The sequence below is a fragment of the Hippocampus zosterae genome, chromosome 21 (genome assembly GCF_025434085.1).
Source record: "Hippocampus zosterae strain Florida chromosome 21, ASM2543408v3, whole genome shotgun sequence".
Classification (NCBI taxonomy): Eukaryota; Metazoa; Chordata; class Actinopteri; order Syngnathiformes; family Syngnathidae; genus Hippocampus; species Hippocampus zosterae.
The window spans coordinates 8,605,210-8,625,581 of record NC_067471.1 but is presented as its reverse complement, the minus strand read 5'-3'; the positions used below and the strand labels follow the sequence as shown (position 1 = coordinate 8,625,581).

The window sequence follows — 20,372 nt, the reverse complement described above, 5'->3', positions numbered from 1 at the left end:
AGCCACGGTTCATTTAAAAAAAAAACAACAACCGCGTACTCATTGACTGCATTTATTGTTTCAAAATAAGCGTTTTCAGAATGGTAACTTGTATTTGGAACCTTTAGGAAAGCTTCCTCCATCTGGAAAATTGAAAATACTGTATTACACACTCGACGGTCATTTCATTAGGTACACCTGCACATAATTGCTAAAAAAAAAACCATCCTCACACAGAAACACTGAATGTCAACAATCATACACACACCTGTAAACAAACATTAAAAAAACGGATTTGAGTATTACCCATCTTTTCTCAAAGAAAAAAGATGGACACATGAAACATAAGGCAGGTGTTTCTAATGTAGCGTCCGCCGATACAAAAGTGAACTGCAGGTGTGCGCGCACTCTTCGTCTGGTTTATTTCACACTCAATGAAGCATGGAACAACAGACGCTGGTGAATATGACATCTGATGGAGTTGGATCAAGTCATTGGTCATTGTCGTCAGTAACACTAGTTTGGCCTTCGGTGATCCTCCCAACGACATTTTGGCTCGTAATCCTCTTTGGGAAATAAAGAGGGCGCGCACATCACAACACAGAAACAGACTTTGCATAAATGTTTTTCTTGTGACCCTTTTTTGTCTTCCCATTCTTCATAATGGCTCGCCGCTGTTGTGCGTCAAGAGTCAACAACACTGTTTGATAAGACATGTTTAGATTTTTTTTTTGGTAGTTTTATAAGAATAACTATTTACACATTTTTCAAATTAAGAACACGTACAAAGGAGAAACTCAAAAGAACGGCGGCAGGTCCTGTCTGAGTTTTTAAACGTAAACGATCGGTTACGTTTAAAACATTTTTGAAGGTGTCCCTTATAGATTGCGTAGTTATTCCCTTTCATTTTTCTCACAAAAAAAAAAAACAAAAACTCAAAACAGAGTCCCTTACGATGCGTGCTTGGGCCCTTTTGATAATTCTCCCCCAAAAACATTGGAAATGAGGTTGTCCCTCAGAGATCTGTACTTCAATTTTCTCAGACCAAATCATTGACGTTGGTGTCCCCAGGGACCGGTACTTGGCCCCCTATTGCTTTTCTCACACCAAATCAATTAACAAGCGTGTAATCGCACTCCAATCAAAATGCCAACTATTTTCTTCCCCTGATCCTATTAAACTAGTGAAAGACGCACCCGCACAAGACATTATGTGAAGGAAGCCGATAATGAGACTTTGTAGCCATTTGTGCGCTTTTCTCACAGGAGGTCTTGGGAAAAGCTGGGCTCAACAAATGAGTCTTACTCTTTTTTTTTTTCCCTGTATCTAACACCCCGCTGAGGTCGCTAAATTTTGAGTACAAAGATGAAAAAGTAGTAAACTCAGCGTCAGTACAAAGAGAGCAAAAAGAGGTTGCGGGCGAGCGCTCAAAACAGCAGGAAAGACGACGGATCGGTTTTCAGGGAAGATGAGAAACCCCCCCCCCCCCCCCCCCATACGTCATCTTCAAAAAAAAAGGCAGTAAGTACACATTATAGAAGACCTGCAGATATCCACCAAGAGTCCAAGTGCCACAAAAAGAAAAGTTGCTTGACTCGACATCGAGTTTCAAGTAACAGAAGTAGAAGGCAAGTATGAAGAAGTGGCGGCGGCGGCGCGGGAAAAAGGCGTTCGGTTGCATATATTAAGAAGAGAAGGAAAAGAAGAATCAATGATACTTTGCCGGCGCACGTGGACGGACTCCGAGGACGCTCGTGGCTGGCGCACCCGTCACGCCCCGTGTGAGGAAGCGCCGTCAGTTGGTCAGGGTGCTGGATGCGCGGAAGTAGGACAGGAACTTGAAACACAGGCTGACCACAAAGTACCAGATGTTGCGCGCCATCTGCGAGCGGGCGATGAAGACTCTCCAGATGAAGACCACCAGCACCGTGTTGAAGGTGTAGCGGATGTTCCTCAATCTGCAAAACGGACACGTTGTTGGCATGAAAGACTGTAACATATGGATCAGTTTCTGATGGCTTGGAAAAGATTTGATCAAACACTTTAAAGCAACGGCAGTTCACTAATATTTAGCGACCAGCAGAGGGCGACACTAACTCAAGATAGCAGCTGTATAATTACAACCAAACATGTGTTGCAAAAAAAAAAAATCTGCCATAGTCCTTTACGCAACTTACTTTCTTAGGTGTTGCCGGGCGGCGGGAATGTCAGACATGTCCTCGTTCAGGACGTACTTCTTGGTGCCGATGCAGTAGTTCTCAATGTACTCGGGCCAGTTGAGCTGGCGCACGTCAAAGTTGAACGTCTGACAAACACGCAAGCGCACGCAAAAATGCTTTGGTGGGTGTTGTTGCCAAGTGAAACTGGCTTCGGGGGTGGGGGGGGGGGGGCTGAATGTTCAAAGCATGAGAGATTCAGCTCGCCTGTGGCAAAACACTTACCTTGCGGTCCTCCGGGCTCAGCTGCGCCATCAGCATGTTCACATTCTCAGAGCTCCACTCCCAATCCTGGCTGCTGAAGTACTCCAACAGGCTGATGGCCTTGTGAAGCCGATTGAAGATGCGCATCATCCTGGATGAGAACAACACAGACGCGATCAGAAGCCTTTCGCCGCGATGCCCGAAGAGCCCGTTCCGACCCGCAGGGGGGTCTCACTGTGGCTTCTGTCCGGTCAGGCGCAGCACCAGGTCGTAGAGCAGGGCGGGGAACTTGTGGCTGACCAGGATCCAGTACTGGTAGATGAGATAGTTGGACGTGATGTTGGCGTTGGGCCGGCGGAAGGCCTGCTCCAGCGGGTTCCTCTTGAAGGACGACATCACGTGGTGCTCTGAGGGAGGGAGGGAGGGAGGGACACACAAAAATGGATGAGCGCGCCCCAGCTGCCGGAGGAGCCGCACGGCCGTTACGTCACGGCACGCGACGGCGGGCCTTCTGTTGCCATGGCAACAGATCCGCAGATGATGACCAAACGCGAGGGGACGGCGGACCGGAGGCCTTCCCGAGATGCGTGTGGAATCAATCGAACGGAAGACGAGAGCAGAGCGGCCACGACGCGAGCCGCCTCTTTCTCTCATGAGGACGATGATGATGATGATGAGGCGTAATCCCGCCGCCGGCCATCTGCTAGCAATAGCAGCGCGCTCGCTAATCTGACAGGAAGCAGAAAAAGATGGGAGGCCCCGGCCGGCTACCTGCTGACACGCCGCCAGACGGATATCCTGCTAACACGCCTGCTAATCTGACAGTCTCATGACACGCCATCCAATAATACTCTGGTTCGCGCCCACGCCATCCAATAATACTCTGGTTCGCCCGTCACAGGAATGGCATGTGAGCCTTTTTGTCGGCGCCCAACCCATTTCCAATTTTTCATTGTCGTAATATATCGCGGACCTCGGTATATTTGTGGCTCGGCATTTCCGTCAAGTCAATCATTCACCAATTTTGTTTGGGGGGGGATTTGGTGATCCTCCTCGCAATTGCATTGGGTGACCAGCAGGGGGCACAAAAGGCCCACCACGCTACCGTTCCCAAAGGCAGCTGGGCTATTGTGTGCAGCTAAAAATATTCTTCACGGGACGTACCTATCTCGCCCCAATGGAACGGGTTGATGCCGCCGGTCGTGCAGTTGTACACCAGCGCCGCTTTGGGTCTGCGCGCAAAGAGCGGTTAGGATGATTTCCAACACTTTGAAGGGGGGGGTCTCGGACGGACGGCACGGCGGGACTAACTTGTGCACGGCCGTGTAGCAGCCGGCTGCCAGCGTGAGGTTGATGACCACGTCCACGGGGATCAGGTCGGCCACGGCGTCGTTGTTGGCCCGCATGGTGCGCAGGATGCCCTTGCCGGCCTGTGACGCGTACGTGACAAAACGTTCAGTCGCGTCCGTGCGTGTGCGCGTGGCTGGCGCGCGCTCCGGGCTGGCCTACTTACGGCGATGAAGACGCCGCTGGGCCCGTTGAAGTTGTCGATCCAACCCTGAGTACACAGCGCAGGAGCTCAAATCACCGACATGAACATAGACACGTGTGTGTGTGTGTGTGTGTGTGTGTGTGTTATGGCGACATCATGTGACTTTGTGCTGTGAGAAAAGCAGCCACCGTGATCGTAAATTAGCCCCAATTAAAAATGCATCAAGAATACCCGACAGCATCAGGACATGACAAAAAAAAAAAAAAAAGTCATCTCATCCGGAGCAGTTCAGTACAACTCATTAATATCGATATAGATTACTAAACGTGTTCAATGTAACCGAGAGGTTTTGCTGGTCGGCTGCGTTTGGCTTTGTTTTGACCAATCAGAAGACGGAAAAAGTGGTGACATCATCGAGGGTCAGGGCGCTCGCTGGCCTTGTGAAGTTGAAATCAGATTGCTAGAAGAAACATTTCGAGTTATATGGGCCGGCGTGACCGCGAGCGGAGGCCGTGGGCAGATAAGATCGGCACGGTGGCACGATGTCTGATAAAAAAAAATAAATAATAATAATCGAGTGTTTAGACCGCGCTGGCGTCGACCATTTTCAAAACAGCAAGCTTGTTTGCTCCGTCCGTGACGTTAGCGAGATCGGCGCGACAAAACTTCTCTCGTCCGAGAAGCGTAATCCTGACAGCAGACGGGCGGGGGAAAACCTTGGCGGCGGTCGGAGAAGATGTCTGGACGGACGAAAGCGGCTTAAGCGTCTTCTCGGATGGCCCGCGCGTGAACTTTCGCCGTCTGCGATGGCGCCCGCGCCTGCTCTGCGGCCCGCACGCTAATTAAAGCCGTAATCCTCTGCCACTTCAAAAAAAAAGCGTCCGGGGAGCCGCGCGGGATTACGAGATCGATATCCACACCGTGGAAAGAGGCGGCGCGCGGAGGGGGGGGGGGGGGGGGGGCTCACCGGGAAGGGTTCCTGCCAGCTGGCCCCCACGATGGACGGCCGGATGATGGCGATGTTGAGCTCGTCCTGCTCCTGCTGCACCACGTACTCGGCCAGCGCTTTGGTGTACGTGTACGTGTTGGGCCGGTTGCCGATGAGCCGCGGCGTGATGTCCCGCACGATGCCGTCGTCCATCCACCTGAAGGGCGAGCGCAGAGGCGTGAGGAGAACCCGAGTCCCGACGCGACGGCGCTCCCCCAAAACACTTTTACACTCACTCACTCGAGGGACTCGATGAGCCTGCGCGGCTCGACGGGCGGCGGGTAGACGACCTCGTCGATGTGCTTGCGGTTGCAGTTTGCGTAGGCGGTGGAGATGTGCACGAAGGCCTCCAGGTGGCGCATGCGCCGGGCCAGGCCGAGGAGCCGCTGGGTGCCGATCACGTTGAGCTGCACGGCGTGTCTGTCGGGAGGGAGCGCGGGAGAGCGGCGCTCAGGTGGGCGGGGCCTCCGGCGGGCTTTCCACGACCGCTTCCCCCCTTCATCGTTGACTACTTCCTCTTTTTGCTCCTCCCCCAACCCGAGCCCCCCGCCGACGTCAAATATTCACTTGAGCGGCTCGTCGAAGCGGATGGTGGCGGCGCAGTGGAAGACGATGTTGACGCTTGCGGCCAGCCGGTCGGCGTCCTCGGGGCTGATGGCGAGGCCCGGCTCCGTCAGCTCGCTGCTGATGGCGACGATCTTCCGGCCGAAGTGGGCGTCGTCCTCCCGCACGCGGTCGAAGAGCTGCGCGACATGACAGACGGAGAACGATAAAAGGTTCGTCGCACTTGGCATGAAGCACGGTTCCCCAGTCTGGGAGAGTCGGCGCCATATCTCTAGTTTTAGACAAACACGCCGATATTTCTTGTCGAGACATTCTGCCGGACGTCATTCAGTCCCGGTGGGCTGGTGCGTTTGAGCGGGCCTGAATTTAGCAGCTCCCCCATTCGCATCGAGCGGCTACTGCCGACTTGAGTCGGCGTTCGGAGGTGCGTTTGAGCGGGCCTGAATTTAGCAGCTCCCCCATTCGCATCGAGCGGCTACTGCCGACTTGAGTCGGCGTTCGGAGGTGCGTGGCGAACGTTCGTCGGCGGCGTGCTTCCCGCCCGGCGCTCGCACAGGTGAGTCAGCCTCCCTTTCACCAACGTGTGTCACCACGCGGAGAGAAAGAAAGAAAGAACAAAAGACTTTCTGAACGTTTGCGCGCTTCGACGTCAGCGATGACGGCTTCCGTCATTAGCGGCGAGCATTGCCAATTAGCTTCCCGTCGTCACGGCGGCCGCTCGGCAAAGCGCGTGGCTCAGTCGCCGCGGGAGGAACCGCACCCGCTAACGCTTCGGTCACCCGACCGCACGCAGGGCAGCATTCCGACACACGGCGGGGGATTAAGTGAATCCCGCCCCCTGCCTGATAAGGGACTTCTATTCTTTTGTGAACACAAAGCGAGCGGGCGGCGCGAGTCCGTTGCCGTGGGCGACGGACGGCGAGCGGTCGGCCGGACGAGCGAAAGGACGCTTCTGAAAATGCTCCCTTCTCCCCGCTGACGGGGAACAGCTGTTTGCGTTTCCATCTCCCGCCGCGCCGTAGTAAGGCTCTCGGCTGGAAGCGCGGGCGGAGGGGGGGAAGGAGGGAGTGGGGGGGGGGCATTTGCTGCACCAAGCGTTATGCAATGCTAACCTTAGAGCCCCGCAAGCCGGCAGCTGTCACCGAGGAGGCCACGTCGTGTCGAAAGGCTTCCGGGGAGGGGGCGGCGGCGGGGGGGTGGGGGGGTGGGGGGGGGGGTCATCAGCAAAGATGATGGCCGGGTTATCGGGGTCAGGCGATGACGCTGCGGATTCAACGGTGGCCTTTGTGCACCAGGGCGACGCTGCGGGACTGACAACGGGCTCTTTGGTGCCAGTCGCCGACAAACAATAGCGCCACACAGCCGCCCCTGCGCGCGCTCGCGCTTGCTAGCTCAACTTTTGGACTTTTCTGAAAAACCGGCGGCATCGCATTCCAGCCGGACATTTCTTGCGCGAGAGGGGGGGGGGGGGGGGCTTCTACGTCTGAGTGAGCAACCGCGAGGCAGTCGACCCACTGCCTGGTGCGAAAGTCATCTTAACGACTGCCCTAAAATAACTTCAGCCCGACGGGTCCGATTCTCATCTGGGTGCGGAGAGCCGGAACAATTTGTATTTTCGGAACGACGGAAGGGTCTCAACTTTTCACGCTCACCTTGCACTTGATCATGTCGTCCACCCTCTGCCGCATGGACTGGCCGGCTTTGGGCCGCACCAGCAGGAAGAGCGCCCGCACCTGCGGGCAGCACCGCAGCAGCTTCTCCACCAGGACCTTGCCCATGAAGCCGGTGGCCCCCGTGATGAGCACGTTCTTGCCGGCGTAGAAATCCGCCACCGACGTCATGGCGGCGGCGGCGGCGGCGTCGTCCGAGCGTCCGGGCCGAGTGTCCGCTGCCGCCCCGACGGGGTCCCGCTCGTCGCGCCGAACCTGCGTGCGGGAGGGCAGAGGTCAAACAACAATCTCAAAATATTTCCAAACAGGGACTCGCGAGCAAATATCGTGCTATATAAATATTCGGCTAGCGACGCAAATACGGACGACGGCGCTCTCTTTTAGCCTGCCGGAAACCGACCTAGATGCGTCTCTCAGCGCCGTCTCCCGGTGACACGCGATGCGTTCCGGCCCCCGCCCGCATTTTAATTAGATCATACCCCCGCTCACCGACGGAGAATAATGGAGCGGGCGCCCTTATTTGGGCCAACTCGATACGATGAATCAGGCGGTTGCGGGCGGCCGATTCCGAAGGGACCGCCAACGCCGCCTCGGCGATCCAGCAGAGCGGCGATGGAGTTTGGCTTAATAACGTAAATGTTTAAACGCAGATTCCATAAAAAGTCCATAAAGACGCGGATTTTATGGCAGGTCACGAGACGCACCTTCAAACAATATCTTCCTTCCAGTTTTTTCCCCTCCCCCTGCCCGACAGAACTCAATCAATCAAGACCCCCAACAGTTGTTGACGGACGGTGGTCATGGCAACCAGCTCAAGTGTAAGCCTCGCTAACAACCAGGACGAGGGCATGTTCATTTTTCTGCCAGCGGTGGCGCTACATTTCTCCCAGGCCGACCCGACATCGGCACATTTGTCGAGTCTCGGAAACCAAATCCTCCTGGGCCGAGCGCTGCCCACTGAACTAAACGATGCGGCGTTTGCTTGCTTGTCGTCGGCCATATTAAATGACAACAGCTCTTTGAGAGGCCGTGTTTGATTTATCCTGCGCTGAATCTTACACACTGTCTGGCTGTCTCAAAGCACATTTCCCAGTGGATGTCAGGACCCAGATGGGGGGGGGGGGGGCCGCCGAAATTCACCACGGATTAGCACCCGACAAGGGAAATGTTGCCGCAGCGTCCACAAGCGCCGAGCTTAAATGTCGCAAATCCCTGATGGATGCCAGGCTACTGCCAATGGTGTGAGGAAGTAATGCGGATGAGGAAGACTATTTAGGATTCCGAGTGTTTCAAGTTTGGCCTGCAAGTTTCTCGAGGCAAGAGAGAACGAGTACTTTTGCAACCTACGGCCATGAGTCGATCCCTTGGGCCCTCCAATAGTGGGTCACCCAGGCTTGGCCGTGCGTGTGTATGGGGGGGCGGGAGACGGCCTGCCGAACTCGACAGATGCACTCGGGCGGAGAGCATTACGGACGGACAAAAGCCGGCGAGAGTGTTGGGGGGGTTTAGAAGGCTCGCACGATCGCGTTAGTACGCTTGAAAGCCAGCGGCGACGGGATTGAAGAGAAGTGGCTGCCACAAAGGGGCGGGGTGGGGGGCTACTTCAAAAACACTACGACAAATGCTAACCCAAGCCGACGGGAGCGAGCAGGGCATGCATGTAAAGAAGAAAAACTGATTGCTTTTCGCGAGGGAGGGGCCTTGGCATAGAATTAGCTAGCAGGAAACGGAGGCAAAATGCAGCGCAGCTACCTGGCCTTTGACCAACGCAGGTGCTAGCAACTCGTTGGTTGCTACGCCAGACAAAACTCAAGTCCAAATTTAGCCTTTTTTATTCCATTTATCCATTATGTGAAACGCTTATCCATTACGACACACACAAAATAAAAAAAAAGTAAAGCTTATTTTGTCACATTTATGTAGCCGGGTCTGTGGAAAGAATTGACGGAACAGTTAAAAAGATAAAAGACCGAGATGCTAACTGAATTTTAAGGACTAAAAAAGGGCCTAAGAGATCAAAGAAAATTATGTAACGGATTAAAAGAATAGTATACAATAAGCAGAGGCTTACTTTATAGGTAAAGAGTAATAAAAATACATAATTTCCAAGCCACACCACAACATGAATGTAAAACATTGTAAAAGAATCATTACAATGTTGAGAGGCGGACGCACTTATTCGACACTTTCCGGCGTGTTGGGTGGACACGAAACACGCGGATTAACACAAAAAACAGTTCATATAATTTTACAGTAAAAACAAAAACGTATTTACATTTGGTCATGTTGCGAACACTTACCTCGCACAGCTGTTCACACGACCCACCAGCGGAAGCATTCAATTTCCCCAAACCGCAATCTCTTACTCTGAATATCGCCTGGGTTACAATGACCATGATGGCTATGTACTATTCACTATCAGCGACTATTCTCCTTTTGATATTTGACAATAAAGTTGTACTTGACTTGACGAGCATGTCATCCTCACATCACTTCCTGGTCTAATTCTCACTCGCGCGACATGTTCCCGCGGGTTTTTAATCTCGCGTTACTCTTGAAGAGACTACAAGAGCTAGGCTTGGCCAATCCTTCAACATGATATAATTAGCACGGGTCGGCGAGGTATGGATGTGCAGTTAGCACGGTTCAAACTGAGGTTTATATGTCTAGGACTGGATGACAGCGGGTGAGTGATGCTCATTGGTGCCATCAGGCCTCTCCATCATTGACTTGTGACATGCTATTAACGCCACGCCCTTCTATGCCCGGGTTCAATGTCGTGCTACCCGCGTAGAGTCCCTCTCCGGTTATTAAAGGCATACATGGAAGAACAATGCGGCAAGGATTGGGGAAGTGTTGAGCAAGGTGAATTTGCCACATTGGAGGAGTACTTACTGACTGTTCTTGTTTTCCATTTGCATTACCACTTATGCAAATCTGCTTTACAAGTATGTTATTTTTTTAATCAAGTAATTCTCATAACAAGCATCCTGAAGGTCACAATCATATAAACAAAAAAGTCAAACTCTTAAGTTTTTTTTAACGAAATTATCCCATTCAAACACATTAATCAAGACGGACGTTCTAAACAAGGCACACTTCCGGTTTGTATCGTGAAATTCAGCGGCGATTATATTATAAAAATGGCATATACGCTTACCCCTCATTATCGTGTTCGTCATTCTAAAATTACGTTTTACAGCCGCTGTTCCACCCAAAATAATTATTCTGGATTTAGCGGCTTTTCAACGCGGTAGTGCGATTTTGACAAGTCAGGAAATGGCTCACCAGCGAACATGGGACTTCAACTTGAAGACGTAAGCACTAAAATCAATCATAAAATTAAAAATACTTGAAACGATACTGTATAGTGAACACACTACGATGAAAGTTTCATTGTGAAGTCCACCGCGGTGGCTTCCGGTGTGCTCGGGGCGAACGCCTGCGAGCTAACCGGCGGCGAGCTAACCGGCGGCTCGCTTCCTCTCACGTCGCCCGCCGACCGTAGCCACAAACGGCGGCTACGGGTGGCTCCACATCCGCCCCCCTCTACTCGGGCCCTTCGTGGTAACCACCCCACCCCTTACAGCCATCAAAATGTCTCGGGATGTGAACAAGTATTTTTTACGGTATATATTATTTCCCCAACGCGCGTGGGTACCTCACTCGCGCCACGCAGCCGACGGAAAAAAAAGATGCTCGGGGTGGGGAGGCTGGGATCTACGGAATTCCGCCGCTCAGCCTCGCTCCCGCACGGCCCACGACTCGACATTCGACCCGTTCGCGTCTGAAAATCGGCAGATTAAACGGCTTCTTACCGTAGCCATGAGCGGCGTGCTTGCTTCCGAACTCTGGCGGCTGTCAAAAGGCAGTGCGGCGCGGCTGTTGCGGTCTCTCTGCCTCCTCCCACCGGCCGCCCCTCTCCACCAACACGGATGCTCCCACCGCCGTCGCTGAGGAAGGGGGAAAAAAAAAGTACAAGAAAAACCTCCGCCCGTCCCCGACGACGACAAATGTGGTAGCCGCCCACCCCGCGCAACGCCGATTGAGCGGGTACAGTTCGTGTCACCCCACCCGTGGCCCCACCCCTTCCTTCGAGTCTGTTTGGCTCTCCGCGACCAAATGCCGTTGAAACCTCTCTGTACGAACGCAGAAGGGCGTTTCTTGGAGGTTAAAATAATATACGCCTGCCGTGATTGTTCGCTTTGATTGATTCGGAGTGTGCCAAAAACCCAAAATGGATGCACGTAAATGATATTACACCTCTTTGTGTTGGTTTTCAAGAATGGCCGATGGAATTTGGTTGGACAGAATAATTTGATTTCCAGAAAACGTCCGAAACTCCTGCAGGCTCGAGAATACCTCTAAGCTTCCTCGCTGATAACGAGGGTATGCGCTTGGAAGTGATCCTCACAGAACAAGCTGAGCAGCAGCCGTGTAGAGAGAATTTCAAGTATGCGTCAATGTGCAGGCCTGTTTCGATACAGACCAGTCGCTGTGTCGACAACCTACCACTCAACGAGGCCTTTTGGTGCTCCAGAACCCCACCGTCCTCTCTGCAGATGAAGTCTGTGATGCGATCCTATCTGACACCTAACTGTGAAAACTGGCAAGACTGTGCAGGGTGCACTCGGTATGAAAAAGAGTGAATACTTTAAGCAGAAAACATGCAAAAACGTAACATACAATGGAAATATGTACTTGTTGGAATTCAGCGGGGTTGCGCTGCCTCGATCGGCTGTTCCATCCAGTAAAACAAGTTTTGCGAGTCACTTCAACATGCATGGAAAAACTATTATAACATAAAAAGGTGGATTAAACATCTATATTTGGTTTTATATCCATGCAACGCATGTATGAAACAACAGCGATCACAATTGTGACCCCGTGCTCTTTTGAATAGCCCCCATGAGAAAAAAAAATCAACTTGACTCAAAAGAGCAAGCGCGAACGTAAGGGGTGGGGGCAGAAGAGGAACTTCTGCTTCCTGACGGTAAACCACACCGGGAGAAAGTGTTACCCGACATTGCACAACACAGAAGACGCCTTTGAAACAGAAATGAATACCCGTGACTCACGAACACGTCAAATGTGCCCAGCAAAGACAAGCGGGCGAAAAATGGCTCAACACCGACCTCCAGTGGGCATTTAGAGAAAGACAAAGACTTTTTCAGTCAGTGTTCCCTCGTGTGGACAAACGCGGACACTACAACACTTCAAATGTGGGACAACGCCTCGGAGCTATTTTCTGAATCACCCCGGTTCATTCGGCATACGAATTAATAAAACTACGACTAGTTAATATTGCTTTCCGTGAATGAAAACACGTTTGCCATGTTTTCGCCACAGTAACTTAGCACATTGCTTGACTATTGTTGTGTCAGTGTTTTATTCTTCAGAGGATCATACAAGATTTCTGGCAACAACAACAACAAAAAAAACAAGTTAATATCTTCATAGTGCTGAATTTTTCTTCATAAAAATAATTGCTCTGCATACCTACAAGTCTTGGTGACCGCCGATAGAACAGAGTCGTGTTTTTTCTTTTTTTTTTCTGTTTGTTTTACACGACACAGTGATTCTGAGCTGTGTGTCTCTCACACACAAACATACACACACACACACACACACACACGTTTTGGTTTTTGTTGCCCAACAAAAGTGATGAAAAGGACAGACGCTTCCAAGTTGTGCTTGCTTGACGGTCCATCGTCGCCGTGGCAACGGAGACCACGTCTCCAGCTTTAAAACGTTGGCGGTACGGACTTGATTGTACAAAAAAAAAATGCACAAGAGCAAAGCCATTTTGGCACACTTGAAGACCTGCGGAACGTAAAAGTACACGAGCCGGCGACAGAATCAAATTCACAGTACTTCATGTGTGGTGGTCGGGGTTACTAGCAGCCTTTGTTAAAAAAAAAAAAACGTCGACGCTCCGTCCCTCCCCTCGCTCCTTCCTAAGGCACTCCATGCCCTCCTCGGCGTCTCGTTTCTCAGCCTTCTGTGTTATTTGCACGCTCATGGTTGTTGGGCCCACACAGTCCGCTTAAGGCAAAGTCCGAGAAAACAGACCCCTTCGTGTCCGAGTTGTCGTATTAAAAAAAAAAAGCTGCTTACATTTGATTGCTTCTCAGTTCTGCAGATCTCTCCAAAGAAAAGTGGATGAAAGTCCAGTTTTTAAGGTGGAGGGTGTCCAATAATTTAGTCCGTAGTTGAATAAATACAACGAAGAGGAGGAGTCGAGGAGCGGTCGCCGCTTTCCTGGGTAGGTTTAATCCATTATGTGCCCGACGTTTGCGCCCCGCAGCGAGCTGGGAAGCTTGTCCGATCCGGGGATCTTCCAGGGCCCCGGAGAGACGGCGGACCTTCTGGCCGCCGATTCCCGCCCGGGCTCCGGGCCCGGCCCGCTCTTCCCGTTCGCGTGCGCGGCGGTCGTGACGGGAAAGCCGCTTTCTCCGGGAATTCTCTCGCTGGGGCGTCCCGGCGCGGCTTGGCGCTCCTCGCCCATGCGTCCTTCGCAGGCGGAACGGCCGCCGTCGCTCCCGACCTTCGGGGGCGAAAAGCTGTCGAGCGGCGCGGTTACTTCCGGCAAGCTTGGAGAGGCTGAAGGCCGAGCGGCGCCGCTGTCTGGAAGAGGGACGCGGCGGGGATGTGGGGGTCAGGGCTGACCAAAAAGAACGGAGCAACGCAGCTGACGCATGCCACGCAACAACAGGCGTGCCGTTAAAAAAAAAAAAAAAAAAAAAAAAAACGCATGCCCACCGATTGCTCAAATAAAAGCAGACTTTGCATCAACAACTCATTGTGCGATATCTCTCCGACTTGGAGAGCGTGCGGCCTCATAAGGCTAGACTTCCACGGTTACTATGGCAACTCAAAGCTCCTTTAACACTTTGCTGGCTGAACTGAAAAGGTGTGCAAAAGTATCGGGACACGACCAACGCACCCCTACCGAAAGTGACTTTCTAGGAGATTCCGCAATGTGTCCGAGACACATGGAATGAATCCCGAAATGAAGGATTTAAGACACCCAATCAACAGTTGATCAATTTAAAATCCATTGTGTGTCCCAATACTTTTGTCCAAATAGCGTTTTAGTGCATTTTTGCTGCATGCAAAAAAAACAAAAACACCACATCAATATGCAGCATGAGAGCACTAACGAAAACACTTCCAGCTAATTTGCATAACAATTTGGTATGCAAATGAATGGGTGGTGCCTCATTAAAAAAAAAACACATCACACCAAGAGCTTTGTTTCTAAACACACGCAAAACGAGCGTGAGTGACGGGTGAGAAGAAGAAGATTTGGCTGGGTCACAAACCGTGTCCTTGGGGTGCCCCATGAGGACGAAATAGGGGGCGCCATGCGTGTCACTTTTCATGCACATGGAGTGAGCGGAAGATACCATTCCTAAAGAAGGAGGGGGGGGGACAACCTAGAGCAATTAGTTAGTGACGCCGCGGCGGTTAGCGCCGAGAGGGACGAGATTAGCCGCAAGCGCCTCGTCACCCGCGTGACGTTATCGAGGGCGCGGCGTGCCGACTCACCGTACTCGGGGACCTGTCCCGTGCCGCGCTTCAAGAGGAGACGCACCCGCCTGCCCCCCGACTTGATCAGCTCGATGGCGCGTCCGTGGCTCATGTCCCGCGTGGTGTCGCCGTTGATCTCGATGATCTGGTCGCCCACCTGACAATCGGTCGACGGAGTCGGTGAGAAGAAAAAACTCGCCTCCGCTGGTGTGGGGGGGGGGCGCCGCGTACCCTCATCCTGCCGTTGCGTAGCGCCGGGCCGTCCTCGGCCAGCCTGAGGACGAAGAGATCCATCTTGTACTCCCGACCTCCGCGGATGCTGAAGCCGAAACCCTTGACGCTTTTCTCCAGCTCCACCGTGAAGAAGTCAAAGTCCTGCGAGAGCTGACGGCAAACCGTTTGTTAAGGGGGGGGGGGGGAAGACGTCCGTCAAAGCGCTTCTCACCTGCACCGGCGGCATCCGGTACTCCGGGATGGCGAACTGCGGCCGGTAGTCCAAGAGGGGCGGGTGGCGGTAGTCCAAGGTGGGCGGCTGGCGGTAGTCGACCACCGGGGGGTGCCGGTAGTCCACCGGCGGCTGGCGGTAGTCGGTGAACGATGGCTGCCGGATGTCCGGTTTCACGTCCTGGCGGGCTTTCACCTCCGATCTGTAACTGGGGACACATTTGAGGATGGCAAAGGAATTCTTTCCCGGTAAGAAAACGATGAAATATTAGCAAAAAAAAATACTCATGAAAGTCTTTTCTTTGGGGGGGGTGGTTAATTTTTGCACTGAGGCTTTGGTCCTACCTGCCCTCGTGGGGGTACGTGTGCGTCGGGGGCGCGGGCAGCTGGCTGCTGACGGGGCTCTGGTGCGCTTTGGCGTGCGACTGGCCCGACTCGGCGGCTGCCGGGTCGGGCTGCGAGCTGACGGCGGCGCCGGGCGGCTGCGTTTTGGGGCTCAGCTGCTGCTGGGCCAGGGGGCTCGGCTGCTCCGAGGTGGGCGCGGACGGCGGGTTGCTCGCCTCCACTGCAAATGTTGCCCAAAAAAATGAGTTAAAAATATTTTTGGATTGTAATATTTTGATTTTGGACCCGCTGTTTTTTTTTTTTGTCATCCCCCCCCTACCCCCCCTCGTGTGTCTGACCTTCCTGCGGGATGACCCTCAGCGTGACGCTGAGTCCGGCGTCCTTGATGAGCTTGACGATGTCGGCGTGCGGCATGTCGACGATGGACTGGCCGTTGACGGCCAGGATGCGGTCGCCCACCTTCATCTTGGCGCTGCGGTCGGCCGGGCTGCCCTCGATGATGCGCCCGATCTTGTGCGGCACCGCTGAGGGACGCCCACGCGAGTCAACGACCCCATTCCCCGCGGCGCGCGGATACTTGAGCGTGTGTCTCACGGTTGGCGGCGGGCGCCTCCGGCCGGTTGAGCGAGCTGATGATGACGAAGCCGAAGCCTTCGCTCTCCTTCCGGTGGATGAGGACGTCGCTCGGTTGCGCGTTTGCGGGCGGCGCGCCGTCGCCATACGTGGTCAGCGAGCCCGAGTGGCGCCCGTTCTCCTGGCACGAGTCGCCTACACGGGGGAGGGAGGGGGGCGTTTTATCGAGACCCGCAATGGATTATTTTGGGCCAACTCCGCAAACAAACCCGCGGCCCGCCTGCGCCTCCTGATGAGCATGTTGACTTGTCCGTTGCGCGCGGCGCCGTGCATCAGCTCGATGACGTAGCGATGCGGCTTGCCCACCACGGGAACGCCGTCCACGAAGAGGAGCTCGTCGCCGGGACGCAAACGCCCGTCCACGTCCGCCGGGCTGTTCTCGATGATGGCGCCGATTAAGATCTGAAACACCAAAAAGCACAAAATGGACGCCTAAGTACAGGAAGTCACTAATGACCTACTTCCTGCCTCCTGTCGCGCCATACGAGCCTTCTCACGTGTTTCCGGACTCACAGGCTGGCCCGCCTCGTCCCCGCCCAGGACCCTGAAGCCGAAACCGGACTTGTGGTTGCGCAAGTTGACCTCCAGGTCCTGGTACTCTGCTGGATGACAAACGACCACGGCAGGGGGGGTGAGCGGCGCGCTCGTGCGGCGTCTGCTCCGGAAGCGAGCGAGCGACTCTACCTGACGAGACGTCTGCGGGAAAAGTTGTCCTCGGGGGTCCCGCTTCTGCAAAGAAAAGGAGGCAAGCGTGCTCCATAAACCATGAATAAGTCGCAAATACTGCGGGAACGAGACCGCGCTCAGCGTGAACATCACGTCGTCAGCCATAAAACGACAGACGCGGCGGGAAAACACGCGCGACGCCATTTTGCAGTGCAAAGTCACTTTTCTCTGAATAGAACCGAAAAACGTCAACGTCAAGCAAAGCCGCGCGAGAAGATAACCCGGATGCTGGACCTTTTCGGGATCTTTCGTGTCCACCAAAAAGCAGCATGACGGTCTCCTCTCCCTAGTGGCCAAATATGCAAATGGCACCCCCCCCCCAAAAAAAACAATGGATTGTGACCCGAAACATGAAACACGAACTCCACAAAAATGCCTGCGGCTAATAAATGCGCCTTTGCTAATGCTAACGCTAACACAAATCGAGCTCACAGAGATTGACAAAATGTAAACAGCCGTATTTTCTTTCGTTTTACCGCATTTTATTATTATTTTTAGCTAGTCACACTCTTGTTGACCACCGGGGGGGGGGGAGGGGGGGGGACTTTTACAAGCGAAAAAGAAGTTTCACTATTTTACAATCCACGGCTAACAACCTCATCTGTTGTTTCGAGCGTTTATTGACAACGTTTACGACGTCAAACTTCCTGGGAGTCTATCAAGGTTGCGTCAAAATGGAGGCCGACGGGTTTTGTTTATCGCCACCGGTTGGATCGTCAGCCCGCCGGTACTTACGCCTACTCTCAAAGATTGTCCGGGAGTTCTCGTACGGGCCGAACGGCTCGGCTTCGGACAGCGCCAGAGCCTCGGAGGCCGAGTCCGGCACCGAGGCTCTGAGGAGGACTTGCTGCCGATGCTTGCGGTTTGGGTAGGGGGCGCTGTGGGACATGACGGGAGCCGACTGGCTGCTCAGGCCATGGGGGGGCTCCCGCTGCTCCGACACCTGGAAAGCACAGCGGCAGCAACGGATGGATGGGGGGTGGGGGGGGGGGGGGGCTCCTTTCAACATTTGTCTCCATTCTATTTTTTTTTTGTTGGGGGTGGGGGTTGTAATTTTCAGACAGACAGGAAGCCAAGAAGGTGAGCGTAGTTATTAGTTGCGTTATTAAAATAGATAGGCGGGCCGTGCGACAATCCGTTTATTGGATCCCGTTTAAACTTGATAAGTCTTGACGTATTGTGCAGGTGCGCCTAATGAAGCGTCGCGCCGCTGTCACGCGTCATCGTTTAATGATGACATAACATGTTAGCATGAGCGGCGTAGCGAAAAGGTGACTATCTGTGTGTGTGTGTGTGTGTGTGAGACGCTGGCTCTGTGGAGAGCGAGCCCCAAGGCGCTAATACTACCAGATGAGAGGCGGCGTGACACCCGACAGACGGGCCGAGATGACGCCGCAGGAAGTGCGACACGAGCCACGTATTTAAAAAAAAAAAATTGGGGGTGGGGCTTACAACACATGCAAATGACCCCATCTTAGTCACGGTTTACTATTCGAGATTTTTTTTTTTTGGGTGGCGGTGCAGGAGGAGGCCTATTCTTAGCAAAGGCAGACTTGGAAAAGACGAAATTGAAGCGCGAGTATCGTTAGGGTAGCAGGTCGGAGGGGGAAAGGGGGGGGGGGGTCGTCCTGTTAAAAACCAGACAAATGGGCAAGCAGGCCGGCGTGCGTTACCTGCTTGCGGCTCTTCCACGGTGAATAGCCACCTGAAATGCCATGCGAGAGAACAAACACATTTTTTACACCTGCCCCCCCAAAAATCGAAACTATTAGAACGGGGGCGGGGGGCAACGATCTGCGCCAATCAACAATTATCAGCGTGAAGACGCTTGAATTCTTACCGGCACCTTGAAGCCAACCAGTCCTCGTCAAAAAAAAAACAACAACAATGCGCTTTAATTCTTAGTATTCACGCAAGTTTTCACGAACCAGCACTCCTGAGCAGAAGACACCAAGAAAAGCAGTTTTGAATGCTCACGACCACCATCAAGAACCGAACCCCCCCAAAAAAATCCTCACGAGAAGACAAAAAGATGCTTGAATTCATCAATCAATATTGCTCGGCAGAAAAACTGGCCTTCATTCCGACATTCATGTACGGGAAGCAACCACGGCAGGAAGACACTCGGATGCTTTGGTTCTTACCATTTCCAGATGCCGGCGTCTTCATGGCACAACAAAAAAAAAAAATGGTGACTTTGCACTGCACTTATTCGCCACTCCGGATAGCAAAGAAACTTCGATGAAGCGACAGAAACGCCTCGCACGCTTGTTGTAGACGAATGACGAAATCCCGCGATGCCACGAGACGGGCTACTTAGTGCTACTTTTCCGTCACTTACCTGTGACAGGTCTCTGCACCACGAGGCACGTCTCGGCGCCCACGGCGCACTCCTTGAGCAGGTCCACCACTTGGGCGTGCGTGAAACCCAGCACGGCCTGCTTATTGATCTCCACGATCAGGTCGCCCTCGCTGACCCCCGGGCACCCGGCCGGCTCCAGGACCTGCTTGACGCGCTGGCCGTCGGCGCCGTCGGCGATGGTGAACCCGAAGCCGTCGGCGCCTTTCACCAGGGTGAGCGTCAGCGACTCGCCTTGAGACGCCACCGAGACGCCGTCCGGGGTGTCCGGGAGGTGGGCGTCGGGAAGCTGCCGGCGGTGATCCTGACCGGCGTCCGGGACCGAGCGGGCGGCGCGGGAGATGTAGTCCAGGTAGTTGTCGTAGCCTTGGCGACCGTTTGCCATCAGGGGGCGCTGCTCCATGATGCCAAGCGGGGAGATGACGGCGGCGGGGGCGGGGGCGGCGCCGTTGGCATTGTCGTCGTCGGGCTCGTAGGGCAGCGGGTAACCGCGGCAGAGCACCAGCGTCACGCTCTGCCCGATAGGCACCGACTGGAAGAGTTTGACCACGTCGGCGTGCGTGGTGCCCAGCACGCACACGTCGTCGATGTACACGATCACGTCGCCTGCGCAAAAAAAAAAACACATTTACCGCAAAAGTTTTTTCTCACATTTTTAATAAGGGGAAAAACAGCGCTTTGTTGGAGCATAAACGTACATTATGTACCGTTTGTGAGTTGATGTGTGCCTTTAAGGGGCGTGGCCTAGTGAGTGAGCTCAGACGCTGGAGTTGGGCTTGCTCCTTGTGAGTGTTGTCATTTTGTAGCTGTGATTTTTTTGGACCAAAAGTGCCACGAGTGGCCAGTTTTTAATGATTTTTTTTTATTTGGGTGTGCAGGAAGACTCTCCGAATTTCTACAAACAACCCAGGCTAAACTTTGCTCCTCTTTGCATTGATTAAAAGGCAAAGCGCGTGCTCGCCAAGTGTCCTTCGGCGCACAGCCGCCTCCAAAAGAGAGCGCGTCATAAAAGCAGCCGTTAAATATCTTTTTTTTTTTTTAATGCCGGCCGGGGACATCGGCGAAGGTGACGGGAAGTGAAGACGTCACCGCTACGCTCCTTCCTTAAATGCACTCTCTGCATTTGCATACCCCGCCTGGACGCGATTCCGTGTCATCATGGCCCCCCGTCAGGCGGGAGGGAAACAAATCAGTTGAAATAACGTCGGGGGGGAATTTT

At 53.4% G+C, this 20,372-nt stretch overlaps 2 protein-coding genes across 13 annotated transcripts in view; both read right to left on the bottom strand.

Moving 5' to 3' along the window:
* Nucleotides 1-36: 36 nt before the first annotated feature.
* Nucleotides 37-11,874, bottom strand: si:dkey-97m3.1 (fatty acyl-CoA reductase 1). 2 transcript variants are annotated; one of them, XM_052055430.1, is made up of 13 exons: nt 11,626-11,874; nt 10,932-11,066; nt 7,096-7,368; nt 5,447-5,622; nt 5,120-5,299; nt 4,859-5,036; nt 3,913-3,957; nt 3,711-3,829; nt 3,564-3,631; nt 2,635-2,806; nt 2,421-2,550; nt 2,157-2,284; nt 37-1,937 (listed from the first exon to the last, which is right to left on the bottom strand). In XM_052055430.1, exons 2-13 carry the CDS (start codon nt 10,938-10,940, stop codon nt 1,775-1,777), a joined length of 1,641 nt encoding a protein of 546 aa, XP_051911390.1. In that variant the 5' UTR covers nt 10,941-11,066; nt 11,626-11,874; the 3' UTR covers nt 37-1,774. The 2 variants fall into 2 exon arrangements, with proteins under 2 accessions (XP_051911390.1, XP_051911389.1); XM_052055429.1 differs by lacking the exon at nt 11,626-11,874 and having other exon boundaries at nt 10,932-11,156.
* Nucleotides 11,875-12,483: 609 nt separating this feature from the next.
* magi2a (membrane associated guanylate kinase, WW and PDZ domain containing 2a) overlaps nt 12,484-20,372 on the bottom strand; it is a 37,551-nt gene continuing 29,662 nt past the window's right edge. For 2 of the 11 annotated variants that reach the window (XM_052055409.1, XM_052055418.1), the window contains 13 exons: nt 19,136-19,759; nt 18,468-18,499; nt 17,530-17,737; nt 16,753-16,797; nt 16,558-16,670; nt 16,278-16,470; nt 16,030-16,203; nt 15,774-15,959; nt 15,436-15,655; nt 15,092-15,299; nt 14,878-15,030; nt 14,665-14,803; nt 12,484-13,740 (listed from right to left, as the gene is read on the bottom strand). In XM_052055409.1, the coding sequence (XP_051911369.1) occupies nt 13,385-13,740; nt 14,665-14,803; nt 14,878-15,030; nt 15,092-15,299; nt 15,436-15,655; nt 15,774-15,959; nt 16,030-16,203; nt 16,278-16,470; nt 16,558-16,670; nt 16,753-16,797; nt 17,530-17,737; nt 18,468-18,499; nt 19,136-19,759 (2,651 nt within the window). In that variant the 3' untranslated portion in view covers nt 12,484-13,384. Of the gene's footprint in view, nt 14,528-14,664; nt 14,804-14,877; nt 15,031-15,091; nt 15,300-15,435; nt 15,656-15,773; nt 15,960-16,029; nt 16,204-16,277; nt 16,471-16,557; nt 16,671-16,752; nt 16,798-17,529; nt 17,738-18,467; nt 18,500-19,135; nt 19,760-20,372 lie in introns of those variants that run through there. The other 9 variants (XM_052055415.1, XM_052055412.1, XM_052055411.1 and 6 more) reach the window with 9 other exon arrangements.